This window comes from Aspergillus sydowii, assembly GCF_001890705.1.
Source record: "Aspergillus sydowii CBS 593.65 unplaced genomic scaffold ASPSYscaffold_1, whole genome shotgun sequence".
NCBI classification, from domain to species: Eukaryota; Fungi; Ascomycota; class Eurotiomycetes; order Eurotiales; family Aspergillaceae; genus Aspergillus; species Aspergillus sydowii.
In genome coordinates this window covers 299,191-312,649 of record NW_024467859.1, presented here as the reverse complement: position 1 = coordinate 312,649, position 13,459 = coordinate 299,191, and the positions used below count along the sequence as shown (strand labels likewise).

The window sequence follows — 13,459 nt, the reverse complement described above, 5'->3', positions numbered from 1 at the left end:
CGCCAAGCCGGGCCAAGCCAGGAACCAGGTTTAAGCTTGCCAATCAATGTCTGGGCCTGCGCGTCGCCTCTCCAGTCGGAGTGCACGACGGAGTGCAGGGCGGAGTGGTGTTTTCTGCTGCAGCCTGGAACACTGTCCTGTCCCGGTTAGCTGCGTCAACTGTGAAGGAGTCCGGTGGGATGATGAGAATTTGAGTACTCGTCATTGGATGCTGCTCCACGTAGATCACTACCTTGGTCGTCGCAATGGTTTCGCATCATCGAAGAACTTAGATTAGATGAGGAATCAACTTGGCCAAATCCGAGGTCTTGCGCCGGTTGTTGAGCTGGCTCTCGCACCGGCGATGGGCTATATAAGAGGGTGAATCTCCCGAGTCTGGGAAGAGTATTTCTCAACAAACTCACTCAAGTCTCTCAACTCTCTCATCCATCGCCTGCAAGATCGCCTACAATGGTCCATCTCACTTCCAGCCTTATGGTCGGCCTTGCTGGTCTGGCCAGCATTGCCTCTGCCCATCCCGGCCACGACCACAAGGCCGAGGCCGCTGAGCGCGCTGCCTACCTGCGCAGCGTCCCCCTCCACGGCCGCAGCCTGGCGCACTGTGAGCGCAAGCTAAAGGCCCGCGGCATCACCGCAAACAACATTGCGCGCCGCGAGAGCACCATCCAGAACCTGCGCATGAAGAAGCGCTCCAGCGTCGCCGCCCCCTACCTCAAGGTCCGCGACCTCGACGAGGTGCTGGCCACCGACCACCACTCGAACAAGACCGTCGACCTCGACAGCGACCCCAGCGAGCTCTTCGGCAACAGCGGCTCCTGCATCGTGCAGCCCGAGGTCACCCAGGGCCCTTACTACGTCGCCGGTGAGCTCGTCCGCGAGAACCTCGTCGAGGACCAGGCCGGTGTGCCCCTGTACCTCGACGTCCAGCTGATCGATGTCAACACCTGCGAGCCCGTCCCGGAGATCTACACCGACTTCTGGCACTGCAATGCCACCGGTGTCTACTCCGGTGTTGTCGCCAGTGGCAATGGAGACACCGAGGACGAGAGCAACCTGAACTCGACTTTCCTCCGTGGTATCCAGCCCAGTGACGAGGAGGGTGTGATCCGCTACGAGTCCATCTTCCCTGGCCACTACACCGGCCGTGCCACCCACATTCACTGTACGTCTTCCTATATCCAAAACTGGCTTCAGAGTCAAAGCTAACAGTTACAAATAGTGCTCTCCCACGCCTCCGACCAAATCACCGTCCTGCCCAACGGCACCCTCGCCGGCCTCTACGACACCCGCACCTCCCACGTCGGCCAGATCTTCTTCGACCAGGACCTGATCTCCGAAGTCGAAAAGACCGAGCCCTACGCCTCCAACACGCAGGAACTCACCACCAACGCCGACGACTCCATCATGGGCGAGGAGGCCGCCACGGGCGCCGACCCCGTCGTCAACTACGTCCTGCTCGGCGACGATGTCTCCCAGGGTGTCTTTGCCTGGATCTCGCTTGGTATCAACGCCACCCGCAGTGACAGCACCGACCCTGCTGCCTGGTATACTGAGGAGGGCGGTGTTGAGAACGAGAACTCCGGTATGGGTGGTGGTGGCGGTGCTCCTCCTGGCGGTGCCCCTCCGGGCTTTGGATCTAGCTCTACCTCTGGTGTTTCGGCGCCGACTGAGTCTGCTTCTGCTTAGGTTATTTCGCTTGAGGGCCCTAGGGTGATTGAGTGATTGAGTGATTGGTTGTTTGTTTAGCTGGAATGAAAATTGTGTTACACCGCATTGCATAGACTGGAGACCAAAGTAGGGTATTTCTCGGAGTTCCACATCTTAGCCACCATCTCTGCAGAATGTATGTATCAGAATGCAACCTCCGGCGTCTAGTATATTTAACCAAGACGACTCGCCTCGGCTAGATAATTTAGACTCTTAGAGAGCCCAAGGCCATCCTATCACAACCCTCGTATATCTGCTGACGTCGCTAGCCACGTCAACTAGTCTACTTCCCATTCAACCACTGTGCCATGAACCATTCGCCAAGGGTCTTGATGCCATCCCTGACTGGCACTGCAGGGAGATGGAAACACTCGACTATGCCCCCGGCCTGCAGTAGTCCATGGGTAATTGGCTAATTGCGCCCCTGGGCTTACGCCAAGACGGCGCCTTGTTCCATTGTTCTTTACCTTCTTTGTAATTCCGACCTACATACAGAATGTCGGAAATATAGAGTAGAGTAAATCCACCGGGAGATCCACTGATCGGCGTTGGACTCATGAAGTGGGGCCGTGGGCTATCTTGGCGTTTTGCGACTCGCGACTAGGAGGACAAGAACCAAGAAGTCTGAAATACGAATAATGAATGCCTCGGCATGAACGGCAGATCGACCGCCCAGCCAGTACCGAAGACTCTCGAAGCCGGGCCTGGCCCCGATATGAGCAGTAGTTCTTCTTGGCTGATTCCTCAGACAGGTTTGCGTGATCGGCGGTGTGATCACAAATCCACGTTGTGGTTCAGATATCGTTGATCCAGTCTCATCAGCCCAGATCCCGAAGCAGATTATCCAAAACACCGCGTGCCTTCTTGATATCAGGCGCTTCGTCTTCCCAGTACGTCAGGGTTTCAAGCGTGGGACTTAGATGCGCCTTTAATCCGTCGGGATGTATATTAGGGAGTTTGATATTTCCGCTCCGTGTTAACGCAATGAATATTAATGATGTCGTCACCAAAGCTCGAAGGTCAAACCAGATACCGTGGTGTCGGTGGCGAAGACACCGCGCTTGAAGGATCTTCAGACTACAGTCGAGACCGGACTGGACGAGGTCTTGGATGATGGCCGACTCCTCGTTGTTGATGGGAGGCGGGAGAATGACTCTTGTTGCAGATGCGGCAGCAGCCGCGGTTGGGCCGATGGGGTGGTGAACCGCGAAATACAGGAACGGCTGGTACAGCCAGAGCCGTATTTCCAGGAAACGGTTGCTCAGCGCCCAGCTTAGTTCGAGGGAGATGGACTCGCGGGTGTCTGCGGTGTATCCTTGTTGGTGGGGAGCGCCGCCGCCTGGGCTTGCGTTGCTTTCGTAGTATTTCATCGCGGGCGGCAGGTTTGCGAACCATGCGTTGATTTGGGACTCGAACTCGAGCGCCATTGGGATCAGGGGTCGGATGTTTGACCAGGTGGAGGAATCGCCGCGGTAGAATGCGTTCAGGATTCTATTGCCGATGCGTCGTAGGGCGACTTCGGTCAGGTAGTAGTACCAGCTTTGTTCTTCGTTGAAGAGCTTTGTGATGTGGTTCGATACGCCTAGGCCAGGGCCGCCAGGCAGGCCTACTGGGTCGAGAACCGATGGGGTTTCGGAGCGGTTCCAGTCAGACATTTGGTCGCGGTGTTTCGGGTATTCGTCTGACAGTGTAGGAGGCGTAGGGAAGAGAGCTGGGTATTCGTATTCCGCAATCGCAGACTGGGGTAATGGTAGTTCGACGCGGATTTCCACTTCGGATTTAAAGCACGACCAGTACAAGCTTTGCTCGAAGCGTTGAGCGACAGATGGTTGTTGCTCAGCCTCGTACACCGTTCTATCAAGGCCTTCAATCAACCTCAGGCGCAGTCGGTAGAATGTCGAGGCTTGGTAGAAGTGATTCCAGGCTGAGAGCGGCCGAAACGTATACATCAGATACACTGTCAAGTTAGCTTCGATAAAATACTAATTCAATCATCAACATACCTCCCGCAAAAAAGTGGCATTCCGCTCCGATAACAGAATATTGCAACAATCCGATCCTCTTCCGCGCCATCATAAAGAAGGCCTCACCCTCACGCAAGTGACTCTCAGAACTCGACGTCGAGCCAGCGCTGCGCCACCCAGACCCTTCATGAAGCGACCCTGTACCCTGCGGCCCTTGCGTAGTAGAAGCCGTAAACGGCTGCGAGATACACCCCAGCGCACAAGCTATCAGAACCAAACAAGACTGCGCGTCCCACTGCAGACCAAACTCCGCAGCATGCCGTCCAGACCGAATAAGCGAATCCAAATCCAAAATCGGATTCTTCGTGTGCACATTCTGAATAAACTGGTCCACCAGCGCCGGTATCTGTTCGTCGGGGGTGAAGCGCAGCCCATCAGGCAGCGTCCCTGACTCGGTCGACCTATACTCAACCACCCCGTGTGAGTACTGGAACAGCGTAGTGATAAGTGAGTTTTCCCGGAACTGGCCGTTGAATATAGGCCAAGTGAGTACTGCATCGGCGCTGCATCGGCATGCTGGGATCTGCAGGTAATCCTGTTGCCACTCCACTGCTCTGATGGGAACGCGCTCGCGCTCGCGCTCGTGACGCTCTGGGAGTTGTAGTATCTGTCCCCGGTCCCAGTTTGGCTGCGGTGTTTCTGTCCGCGAGCTCAAAAGCCGCTGGATGTTGTCCACTGTCTTGGATAACGTTTCCAGCCGGTCTAGTACTTTCGCGAACTCCCTATTCAGAATTTAGAACGAAAGACTTTGCAAAACGTCATGAAATCGTGGGCACGTACTGTCGACCTATTGTACTATCGTCTCCGCGCGAAACATACACACAGTCAATCTCGTTAGAGTAGCAGAACCCGCACGCTGGCTGCCCATTGTCGCAGCGGATCTTTCGCCGTCGGCACGTTTGGCAGGCGGGCTTTCGGCGCACTGTGCCGGTTTTCGGTCTTTTATTCGGAGGTGGCTGGCTGTCCTCTTGGTGGTTCTCTGATCGGGGAGATGAGCCTTCTACGTCTGGATCCATGTCATTGATTAAGACGCCAATTGGTTGTAGATGCAGTTGTGATGTTGGTCGGATATCCGGGGAGAAAAACTGGGGAGATCACGTGATCTGACAGACGAGGGGAGTATTCATCGAGTATTCATAAAGTATTTATGTGATTTACATATATTTATGTAATATAGCATTTACAATTACTCATTACATTATTGGCTGTCTTTCTGTTCGACAAATGTTGCTATATTATGCGGGCTTTATCACCAAATTCAATGTTGAACCATGATATTAAAGTAATAAGTATAGGGTTCAAAAAACCTTGTCTACCATGGCACGATACTCACGCTGCCGCTGACACTGGTCCAGAAACACCTCATACTTGGCGGCAAGAAGCGCCTTCTCATGTCCGCCCTCAGTCGGATAGAAGATGCTCCCATGCTTACTCATGTGGTCAATAACATCCCACAAATCAACAGTATGTCCCTCGGAATCTACATTTCCGGCCTTAACACCCAGCATGGCAGCCCCGTGGCACACAGCCGCCTCGACATAACGTCCGCGCGGAACCACAACGGGCATGTTACACGCGGACGCAATCAACTTGACCAGTATGTCATTCTGGCACTGCGATCCGGACATGAATATAGAGCTGATTGAGTGGCCGGAGTTGTTCATTGTGTCGACGATCTGCTTTGTTTGCAAGGCGATGAATTCAAGCGTGCCGTAGTAGTGGATCGCAAGGTTTTCGATAGAGGTGTCACTGGTGAGACCGACAAGGGAGCCTGTCATTTTCGGGTCTGCGAGAGGTGACCGGTTTCCGAAGAGGTCGCCGTAGAAAAAGAAATATCGCGCTAGTTCGCCGATGCAGGGGAGCTTGCGCTTGGCGATTAGGGTTTTGAGGTGGGTGTTGAGGAGGCTGAAAATGTTTGTTCCTTGGCTTTCAGCGAGGGCGAAAGCTGCTTTTGATGCCGGATGTGTTTCAAGGACATGTCTTAAAAGTTGGCCGGTTGCGGATTGGCCTCCCTCAGCCATCCAGCAGTCGGCGAAGATGGTATCTCGGTATGGACCCCATACACCGGGGACGAACACCGGGCTGGGTGACATTGCGATGTGGCAGGTTGACGTCCCGGCCACGACAGCGAGGCGTTTGAATGCTTCAACACGACCGTCGCCTGCCTTGTATGTGGTCCCCCTGTGACCGTTCAGTTGCATTTCCACCTTAGCGCCAACGGTTCCAATCCAGCCTGCATATGCATCAATGACACCACTTCCAATGGCGATACCAGGGCGGAGGCCGAGCTCGCTGGCTGCCTTTTCGCATAGGGTACCAGCGCGTTCACCCGCGCTTAGATGCTGACCGTTCTGTTATACAATTAGAATACAGGAAGCGAAGAGATTAGTTTGACTACTCACTTCGCCATTCACACCACCAATCTGACTGAAGCCTCCGTTCGCCAGATCACCCAGCCCTATCTCCTCAAGGAAATCCTTCTGCCACCCTGTCGTACTTCCCTCAACCCCCTTTGGCAGATAGGCCTGCTTACACACCATGCTCGAGAAACTGCGCGCCTCGCCGCCCGTCGCAATATGGGTCAGCGCATCGACAAGGTCATAGAACTTGCACTCCGAAAACACCTCGGGCGGCATATGATTTTTCAGCCACAGAATCTTCGGAATCTCCATCTCCAGAGACATTGTATCGCCGACATAGCGCAGCACCTTGTGCTTCGTCGCGTTAATCAGGTCCGTTTCCTTTGCAGCGCGGTGGTCCAGCCACAGGATAACGTTGCGATCGGTATTGAAGTCTGGACCGGTGACGGAGACCGGGCAGTCGGTTTTGGATGAGAAGACGGAGAGCGAGCAGGTCGCGTCGAAGCCGATGCCGTGAATTTCTGCTGGGGGGATGTTTTGCTCGGCGAGAGCCTGGCGGACTGCGGTGCAGATGCATTGCCAGATGTTGGTAGTTGATTGTTCCTATTCGTGATAGCTGTTAGTTTGACTCGCGTAGATGATAATGGTGATTGTCAGTGGTCAGACACACGTAGTACTCCTGTTCTGGTTGCCAGAGGCCAATCTCCTTGGATGCGAGACCGACAATGTCGCCATTGTGGTCGATGATACAGGCACGCGCACTCCCGGTGCCGACATCGATGCCGATATAGTAACCTTTCTTGACTTGCATCGTGGTAGAAATGGTAAAAATTGGGTAGTGAGAAGAAGAAGAGAAGAAGAAGTCAGGTTTGTCAGGAAGGAACTCTACTTGGTCCCCGCAGTGGAGGCATATTTATGGCGAGGTCCAGGTACTTCAGTGTTACAATAATGAAACAAAGCGAGAATAAATCTGCATTTGTGAAGAGCAGCCGAGTGTTGAATGTGAAGTAACACAAACAGTGCTGGATCGGAGAATCCGCCGTTTTTCCCGATCACTGCAGGCCTAATGATGATCACTGTGCGATTCGGCGAAGTTCCCGGGGATATCATTGGATGCGAGACCGAATCGTCGGTCTACTCTGCATGTTTGCATGTTCGAGGTGTTTGCATTCTGACTGCCCATCAAACCCTTCTGGCGGTCCTTTCCAGAGCCAGAGGCTTTTGTGAGTCGCATTCGAGAGAATCCTCAATGGAGGGTCATAAAATCCTCAATGAAAGGTCATCGGGGTACATCAACCCACGGAATCACCAATTTCGACGCAGCCGAGCAGCTAGATCCAAAACTCCAGAGCCAACACAAACAATTGACGTTTAGAATGGTACACTTGGGCTAGGAATGCAGGTTAATAGATATACAGATAGAGTGAAGAATTTCCCCGGATTCCCCAGATTTCAACACCAGAGACCCCTCCAAACTAAATCACCTACTGTGACGCCGCCGTCTGAATGAAGTAACCTGGAGTAACCTTGGATAATGGGCTGACGCTCCTCCGTTTTACCTGAGAGTACCTAAGCAAGTTGGCGTGCCAAGGAAGATTATAGGCCATGCAAGCTGTTCGGGAGTATGATGTTCTAGCCCTACGACCGTAGTTCCGAGCCCTGGCTATTATCGTTGCTGAGTCTTATCCCTGCCATGACAATGACAATGACAATGACATTGATAAATCTGGTCTCAAACATCGCCAGAAATATAATGCCGAATTTCCTTGTACTGAGTTAGTTTGGAGTTAAATTCCCGATACGGCATGAAGGAGAACTCCCTCTTGATAAATCCCTCAAACAGCTACATATACCTTCCCACATCAATAGCCGTTCACCGAAAGAATAAAGAATTCCAGACGGCAAATCCAACCTGATCCTGCGCGTCGGGAATTGATTTCCTGGCAAGCCGATGCCGGAGAACACCCTGCATCGCGGGACGGAGTACCTATTCAGTATTCAGTATTCAGCAGCGAGTAGCGACAAGCCGAGACCTAGACTCGGGCGAGACGGCATGAACTCAGTCTGTCAGTGTCGGATCGGCTATCGAGCCATTAGACTATATCTACAAGACCAATTGGCAGTGACAGGACGCCGGGCAGGTCTCCGCCGTTTACCGGATAACAAGGGAAATGATTGGTGGAAATGCAATTTTCCGTCGCTGGCGTTCTCGCCGGGCGGTCTGATTGGCGGACCGGACCTTTAGGTTTATACACCGGATGCTGGGGGGATGTAGTGGTCTGAGATGGATATCATTGAATCTTTTATATTTTATGGAAGCTGTCGCTGTAGGGAACTGACTGTAACAGATTAATTAACTCCGTCAGCAGCCATGACATTATCCAGCATCCTCTGCATCAAAGACCTCGAAGAGGCAGCAACCTCTGTCTTGAGCAAGACTGTCCGCGGTAGGACCCCATCACCATTAATTAACGTCCGATTTGGATAGAACAGAATAGACGTTGACAACCGTAGAATACTTCAACGAGGGCTCCGAAACTGGTCTCGCATTACAAGGCAACATCGCCGCCTTCGACCGGTACAAGATCCGCCCGCGCATTCTCCGCGATGTCTCCAAGATCCAAAGCCAGAAGACCCTCCTCCTCGGCGGCTCAGCGTCAACGCCATTCCCGCTCGTCGTCGCCCCGTCGGGGATGCAGTGTCTTGCGCATCCGGACGGCGAGAAGGCAACCGCCCGCGCGGCAGCAAAGGCCGGGATCCCCATGGGTGTTTCCACGTATGCGACGACGTCGCTGGAGGATGTGAAGAGGGCTGGTGATGAGGCTGTACCTGGTAATACGTATATGCTGCAGCTTTATATCTTCAAGAACCGCAGTGCGACGGAGGACCTGGTGAGGAGGGCGGAGAGGGCGGGGTATAAAGCTGTGATGCTGACGGTGGACACGCCGAGGCTGGGGAATCGGTATAATATGAGTCGGAATGGGTTTGGACTGCCGCGACATCTGTCGCTGCCGAATTTTGGCGAGACAAAGGTTGGGCCCATGGTGCAGCATGTTCTTAAGGATGGGGAAGTGGTTGAGGAGCCGAATGAGGCTGGTATGTGACTATATATACGGATATAACAGGGCTAAGCTTATGGTTTGCAGATGATGCGCTTACGTGGGAAGAATCGTTGTTATGGCTGCGGTCGATTACGAAGATGGAGATCTGGCTGAAAGGAGTCAGTACAGCAGAGGATGTCGAGATTGCTGCTTCGTCTCCAGCCAACGTCACCGGCATCATCGTGTCAAACCACGGCGGCAGACAGCTCGAGTCTGCACTGCCGACGCTGGACTCGTTACCGGAGTGCGTTGAGGCCGCGCGGAAGAGCAGCAAGAACATGCAAGTCTGGGTAGACGGCGGCATTCGCAAGGGCAGCGACATCTTCAAGGCCGTAGCCCTGGGCGCGGACGGCGTCATGATCGGCAGGGTCCCCCTCTGGGGACTGGCGGTTGCAGGCGAGCAGGGAGTGGCCAGGGGGCTGGAGATTCTCCAGTCTGAGTTTATACACACTATGGCACTGGCTGGGTGCAGAACGCTGGCTGATATCAAGCCATCCAGCCTGGCGAAGCTGGACGGGGGGTTCTACGCGAAGTTGTAGAGAATACAAATGCCATAGTCAAGCCATTTTAAGCATGATATAATACTCATTTAATAGTTAATCTTTGACCCCCTTTATCAAAGTCTTGATGCCACCCCCAGCCCTAACCTGCTTGAACGCCAGCTCAGCATCCTCAAACTCATACACGCCCGTAATGAGTTCATCAACCGAGACCTTTCCTGCTGCGAGTAGCTCAATTGCAAGCCGGTAGTCGCCCCCAGAATACCGGAAACTGCCCTTCACATTAATCTCCTTGGTGCAAACCGCCGTAATCGGGAACCGCACTTCATCCCGGCCCATTCCACCCTGCACATACGTGCCCCCAGGCCGGAGAACATGGATACCAGTGTTAATAGACGCCTCAGCCCCAGAGGCATCAATAACAACATCAGAACCATCCCCGAGCCCGCTCTCCACGCGCAGCCGAGACGCATTCTCAGCGGCAGACACTCCACCCTCTGGTATAAACCCGGACGTGGCAGCATACTTGTTCGCAAAATCGACCCTATTCTGCTGGATATCAACCGCAACAACCTTCTTCGCCCCGAATGCCCTTGCCACAGCACAACAAAGCAACCCGACAGGCCCAGCCCCAAACACCACAACCGTTTGACCGGGCGATACACCTCCCTGCCGCACAAGATGCGTCGCAACGCCCAGCGGCTCCACAAGGGACCCTTGCTCGAGCGTTAGATTCCCAGGGAGCTTGTAGCACAGATCCTCTGAAAGCCTGTAATACTTGGCCAGGGTGCCGTCGAACGGCGGCGTCGCGGCAAAGGCCATGTCCGCGCAGAGATTGTATTTCCCGGCCTTGCACGGGTCGCAGCGCCGACAGGGCTCGCCTGGTTCCAAGGTGACGTTGTCGCCGGGCTGCAGTGTTGTCACGGCCGATCCGACCTGTTCGACTGTTCCTGAAGATTCGTGGCCGAGGATCAGGGGCTGGGTTACTTTGAAGTGTCCGATTTGGCCGCTTGTCCAGTAGTGGACCTGCTGGTGTATTAGATTATATCAACTAGAGTAGGCTTAGACTTACATCGCTGCCGCAGATTCCGGTGTATTTGACCCTGACGAGGACATCGTGGGGGTCTTGCAGTGTTGGGAGTGGGCGGTCTTCAAAGGTGAATTTCTGGATCCTTTCGAGGACGAAGGCGCGGTTCTTTCTTGTTAGTATGGACCGTAGCAAGGTCAGCACACTTACTTTTGTAGAATCTGGGAGGTGCATTGTGGTAGACTGTTTGTAAATTGTAAATTGTAATTTGGCCCTCAATGTTCTCTCCCCATACTTATACATTTGGTCCATTCTGTTCTTCGGAGTCTTCGCCGTCGTCGCCGTCCCCACTGCATCTATACCCACCACTCCACATCCTTCTCGACTTCTCACTCCACATCCTTCCGACTCTCGACTTCTCGCCGTCTCGCCGTCTCGCCGTCGCTGACGGTCCGATCTGGAGACCGACCGGCAAGTTGAATTACGATTGACGGGTCCCGGTCCCGAATCCAGGCCTTTTCGGGTAATACGTATCAGTCGGCAAGGAAACGGGTCCGACAGTCTTATGAAGTCAGTCAAGATTGCATTAACTATGTTATTGTCATGTACATAGTGACTGTCAGGTTTCCTACTCTAAACTACTCCGTAGTAACCCTCCTCGTCCATTTCCAATCCTCAACCCCCTTCTCCCGAATCTGCCGACTCGCAGCAAAAACATTCCAGCTGTCCGCATCATCAAAGAAAGTGTCCATCTGCTCCAGACTCCGCCCCGCCGTCTCCGGGTACAGCACCAGTAGGAACGGAATCACCATGAAATTCAGCCCACAGAGGAGCAGCAGCGTGCCGTACCCGATCGCCTGGAACAGGAAGGGCGTTATCATCGTGACGACGCCGTTGCCAATCGACCAGCCCACTACCGACCAGGCGCCGCCTTTGGCGCGCACGATTAGGGGGAATATCTATACATAACCATTAACCACCGTTTACTAGTGAAAAGATAAGGTAGCTTGGGAGTTGGTTCGCACCTCTGTTGGGTATAGCCATGGCGTGGTTAGNCAGGTCGCGCCGAACGTTGCCGTGTAGAAGAAGGTCATTGCGGCCACGCCAGCGCCGTATTTCCTCTGGTTGGGGCCTGGTTCTTGCGCGTACATGTCGAGTATCCCGCCGACGAGAAGCGTCAGCCCCATCGTCACGGCGCCCCAGACCATTGTTTCTATAACCGGTATTAGCAAGTGTCAGTGCGTGAGGTATAAGATATGAATGAGAAGGCTTACGACGACGCCCATATCGATCCAGGGTGATGACCGCAAAAAACACCGAAAACATATAACTAATGTTATTAAACCCAGACAGCAACTTCGACAGCGTCTTGCTAAACCCGGCCGTCGCAAACAAATCCACCGCATACACTGTAATCACGCCGATGCCGACCAGCTCCTGCATGATCTGCAGCCACACGGCGAGGAAGACGCGCCACCGCAGCCCTCGCGTGTATTTATCCCGGGGGAAGATCATCGCCGTGTACTGGTTCGCCGAGGCGACTTTCATCTCGTGCTGCACGTTCTGGATGATCTGCTGTGTTTCGGCTTCCACGCCGCTGCTGTCGGAGCGGGTGGACTGCAGGATGTCGCGGGCTTCGTCGTGCCGGCCCATCTTCATCAGCCAGCGCGGAGACTCGGGGAAGAAGTTGATGCCGATCCCGATGATGAAGATGAAGATTAGTTGCAGGGCTAGCGGGGTGCGCCAGGCCATGGACTCGTCGGGGTTCAGCGAGGCGAAGTATTCGATCCAGAAGGCCATTGCCAGACCGCCGATGTTCTAACTCTTAGCTCTGCAGCCTTATTAGGACAACGAGGTAACATACCATGACGAATTCAAGAGCAAGAAACGCTCCTCGCGCAGAGTGGCTGCTCACTTCTGCAGACCAGACGGGGACGACGCAGTCAATCGAGCCAACCCCAATACCACCTATCAAGTCAACCTTCTGCACATTCTTTCAAGAAAAGGATACAGATACGCACAAATAACCCTAACACAGCACATCCACGTAATATTATACGCAGACGCCTGCAGCACCGACCCCAGCAGCGCCCACAAACACCCAAACACAATCGCCTTGATCCTCCCACACCGATCCGCCAACGAGCCCGCCATCAGCGCCCCAACCAGCGTGCCCCCGTAGTACACCGCAACAATCCCCCCCTCGGCTGCGGTATTCCGCGAACTACCCTTCAGAGGGTAGATCCCCATCAGCTTCTGGTAGTCCGGGTTCTGGTTCACCAGCGACATGACGCCCTGGTCGTACCCGTAGAAGCAGATGGCGATGCCGGCGAAGAGGTTGACCATCTTGTACATTGTTGAGGGATTGCGGAAGCGTAGCATCCGGGACTGCTTGTAGCCGCCTGGGATCCAGTTCTCGAATGCCCATGGTTCTGCGGTTGGGTTGATAGCTTGATAGCTTGATGGCACCGCGTGGTCTGCTGGGGTCTGTTCGTAGTGGTTGCTCTTTGCGTTTGTGCTTTGGCGGTGGTCTAGTTCGATGTCGTTTTTAAAGGTTACCATTTTGGATCTGGATATCTGAAATCTGGATATCTGAATATTGTGTAGAGATGGTGTCTGTCGCCTGCGACGATATTTGTAGAAGAGAAGTCAAGTCAAGTCAGGATGACCGATGAAACAAAGTTATGTATCACGAGAACACTTAAATCATCAATCCCTCATTCAGGTCAGGTAGCTCGGT

General features: G+C 53.8%; 6 protein-coding genes across 6 annotated transcripts; 2 read left to right on the top strand and 4 right to left on the bottom strand.

Moving 5' to 3' along the window:
- Window positions 1–450: 450 nt before the first annotated feature.
- On the top strand, window positions 451–2,095 carry ASPSYDRAFT_190544 (intradiol ring-cleavage dioxygenase; the record flags this gene model as incomplete). The annotated part of the gene is made up of 2 exons (XM_040843636.1): window positions 451–1,162; window positions 1,220–2,095. 2 exons carry the CDS (start codon window positions 451–453, stop codon window positions 1,684–1,686), a joined length of 1,179 nt encoding a protein of 392 aa, XP_040707161.1. The 3' UTR covers window positions 1,687–2,095.
- A 430-nt stretch (window positions 2,096–2,525) lies between these two features.
- ASPSYDRAFT_53061 (uncharacterized protein) lies at window positions 2,526–4,747 on the bottom strand (the record flags this gene model as incomplete). Its single annotated transcript, XM_040848610.1, has 3 exons — window positions 2,526–3,664; window positions 3,711–4,453; window positions 4,512–4,747. 3 exons carry the CDS (start codon window positions 4,745–4,747, stop codon window positions 2,526–2,528), a joined length of 2,118 nt encoding a protein of 705 aa, XP_040707160.1.
- A 199-nt stretch (window positions 4,748–4,946) lies between these two features.
- On the bottom strand, window positions 4,947–7,072 carry ASPSYDRAFT_190537 (FGGY-family carbohydrate kinase). The gene is made up of 3 exons (XM_040843635.1): window positions 6,762–7,072; window positions 6,134–6,694; window positions 4,947–6,082 (listed from the first exon to the last, which is right to left on the bottom strand). Exons 1-3 carry the CDS (start codon window positions 6,900–6,902, stop codon window positions 5,030–5,032), a joined length of 1,755 nt encoding a protein of 584 aa, XP_040707159.1. The 5' UTR covers window positions 6,903–7,072; the 3' UTR covers window positions 4,947–5,029.
- Window positions 7,073–8,462: 1,390 nt separating this feature from the next.
- On the top strand, window positions 8,463–9,731 carry ASPSYDRAFT_83421 (alpha-hydroxy acid oxidase; the record flags this gene model as incomplete). The annotated part of the gene is made up of 3 exons (XM_040851222.1): window positions 8,463–8,538; window positions 8,606–9,187; window positions 9,238–9,731. 3 exons carry the CDS (start codon window positions 8,463–8,465, stop codon window positions 9,729–9,731), a joined length of 1,152 nt encoding a protein of 383 aa, XP_040707158.1.
- Window positions 9,732–9,759: 28 nt separating this feature from the next.
- On the bottom strand, window positions 9,760–10,953 carry ASPSYDRAFT_1153844 (NAD(P)-dependent alcohol dehydrogenase; the record flags this gene model as incomplete). The annotated part of the gene is made up of 3 exons (XM_040840001.1): window positions 9,760–10,718; window positions 10,765–10,887; window positions 10,930–10,953. The coding sequence occupies 3 exons, from the start codon at window positions 10,951–10,953 to the stop codon at window positions 9,789–9,791; spliced, it is 1,077 nt and encodes a 358-aa protein (XP_040707157.1). The 3' UTR covers window positions 9,760–9,788.
- A 371-nt stretch (window positions 10,954–11,324) lies between these two features.
- ASPSYDRAFT_63199 (uncharacterized protein) lies at window positions 11,325–13,281 on the bottom strand (the record flags this gene model as incomplete). The annotated part of the gene is made up of 5 exons (XM_040850226.1): window positions 11,325–11,678; window positions 11,745–11,932; window positions 11,994–12,537; window positions 12,584–12,687; window positions 12,741–13,281. The coding sequence occupies 5 exons, from the start codon at window positions 13,279–13,281 to the stop codon at window positions 11,358–11,360; spliced, it is 1,698 nt and encodes a 565-aa protein (XP_040707156.1). The 3' UTR covers window positions 11,325–11,357.
- Between the last annotated feature and the right edge of the window lie 178 nt (window positions 13,282–13,459).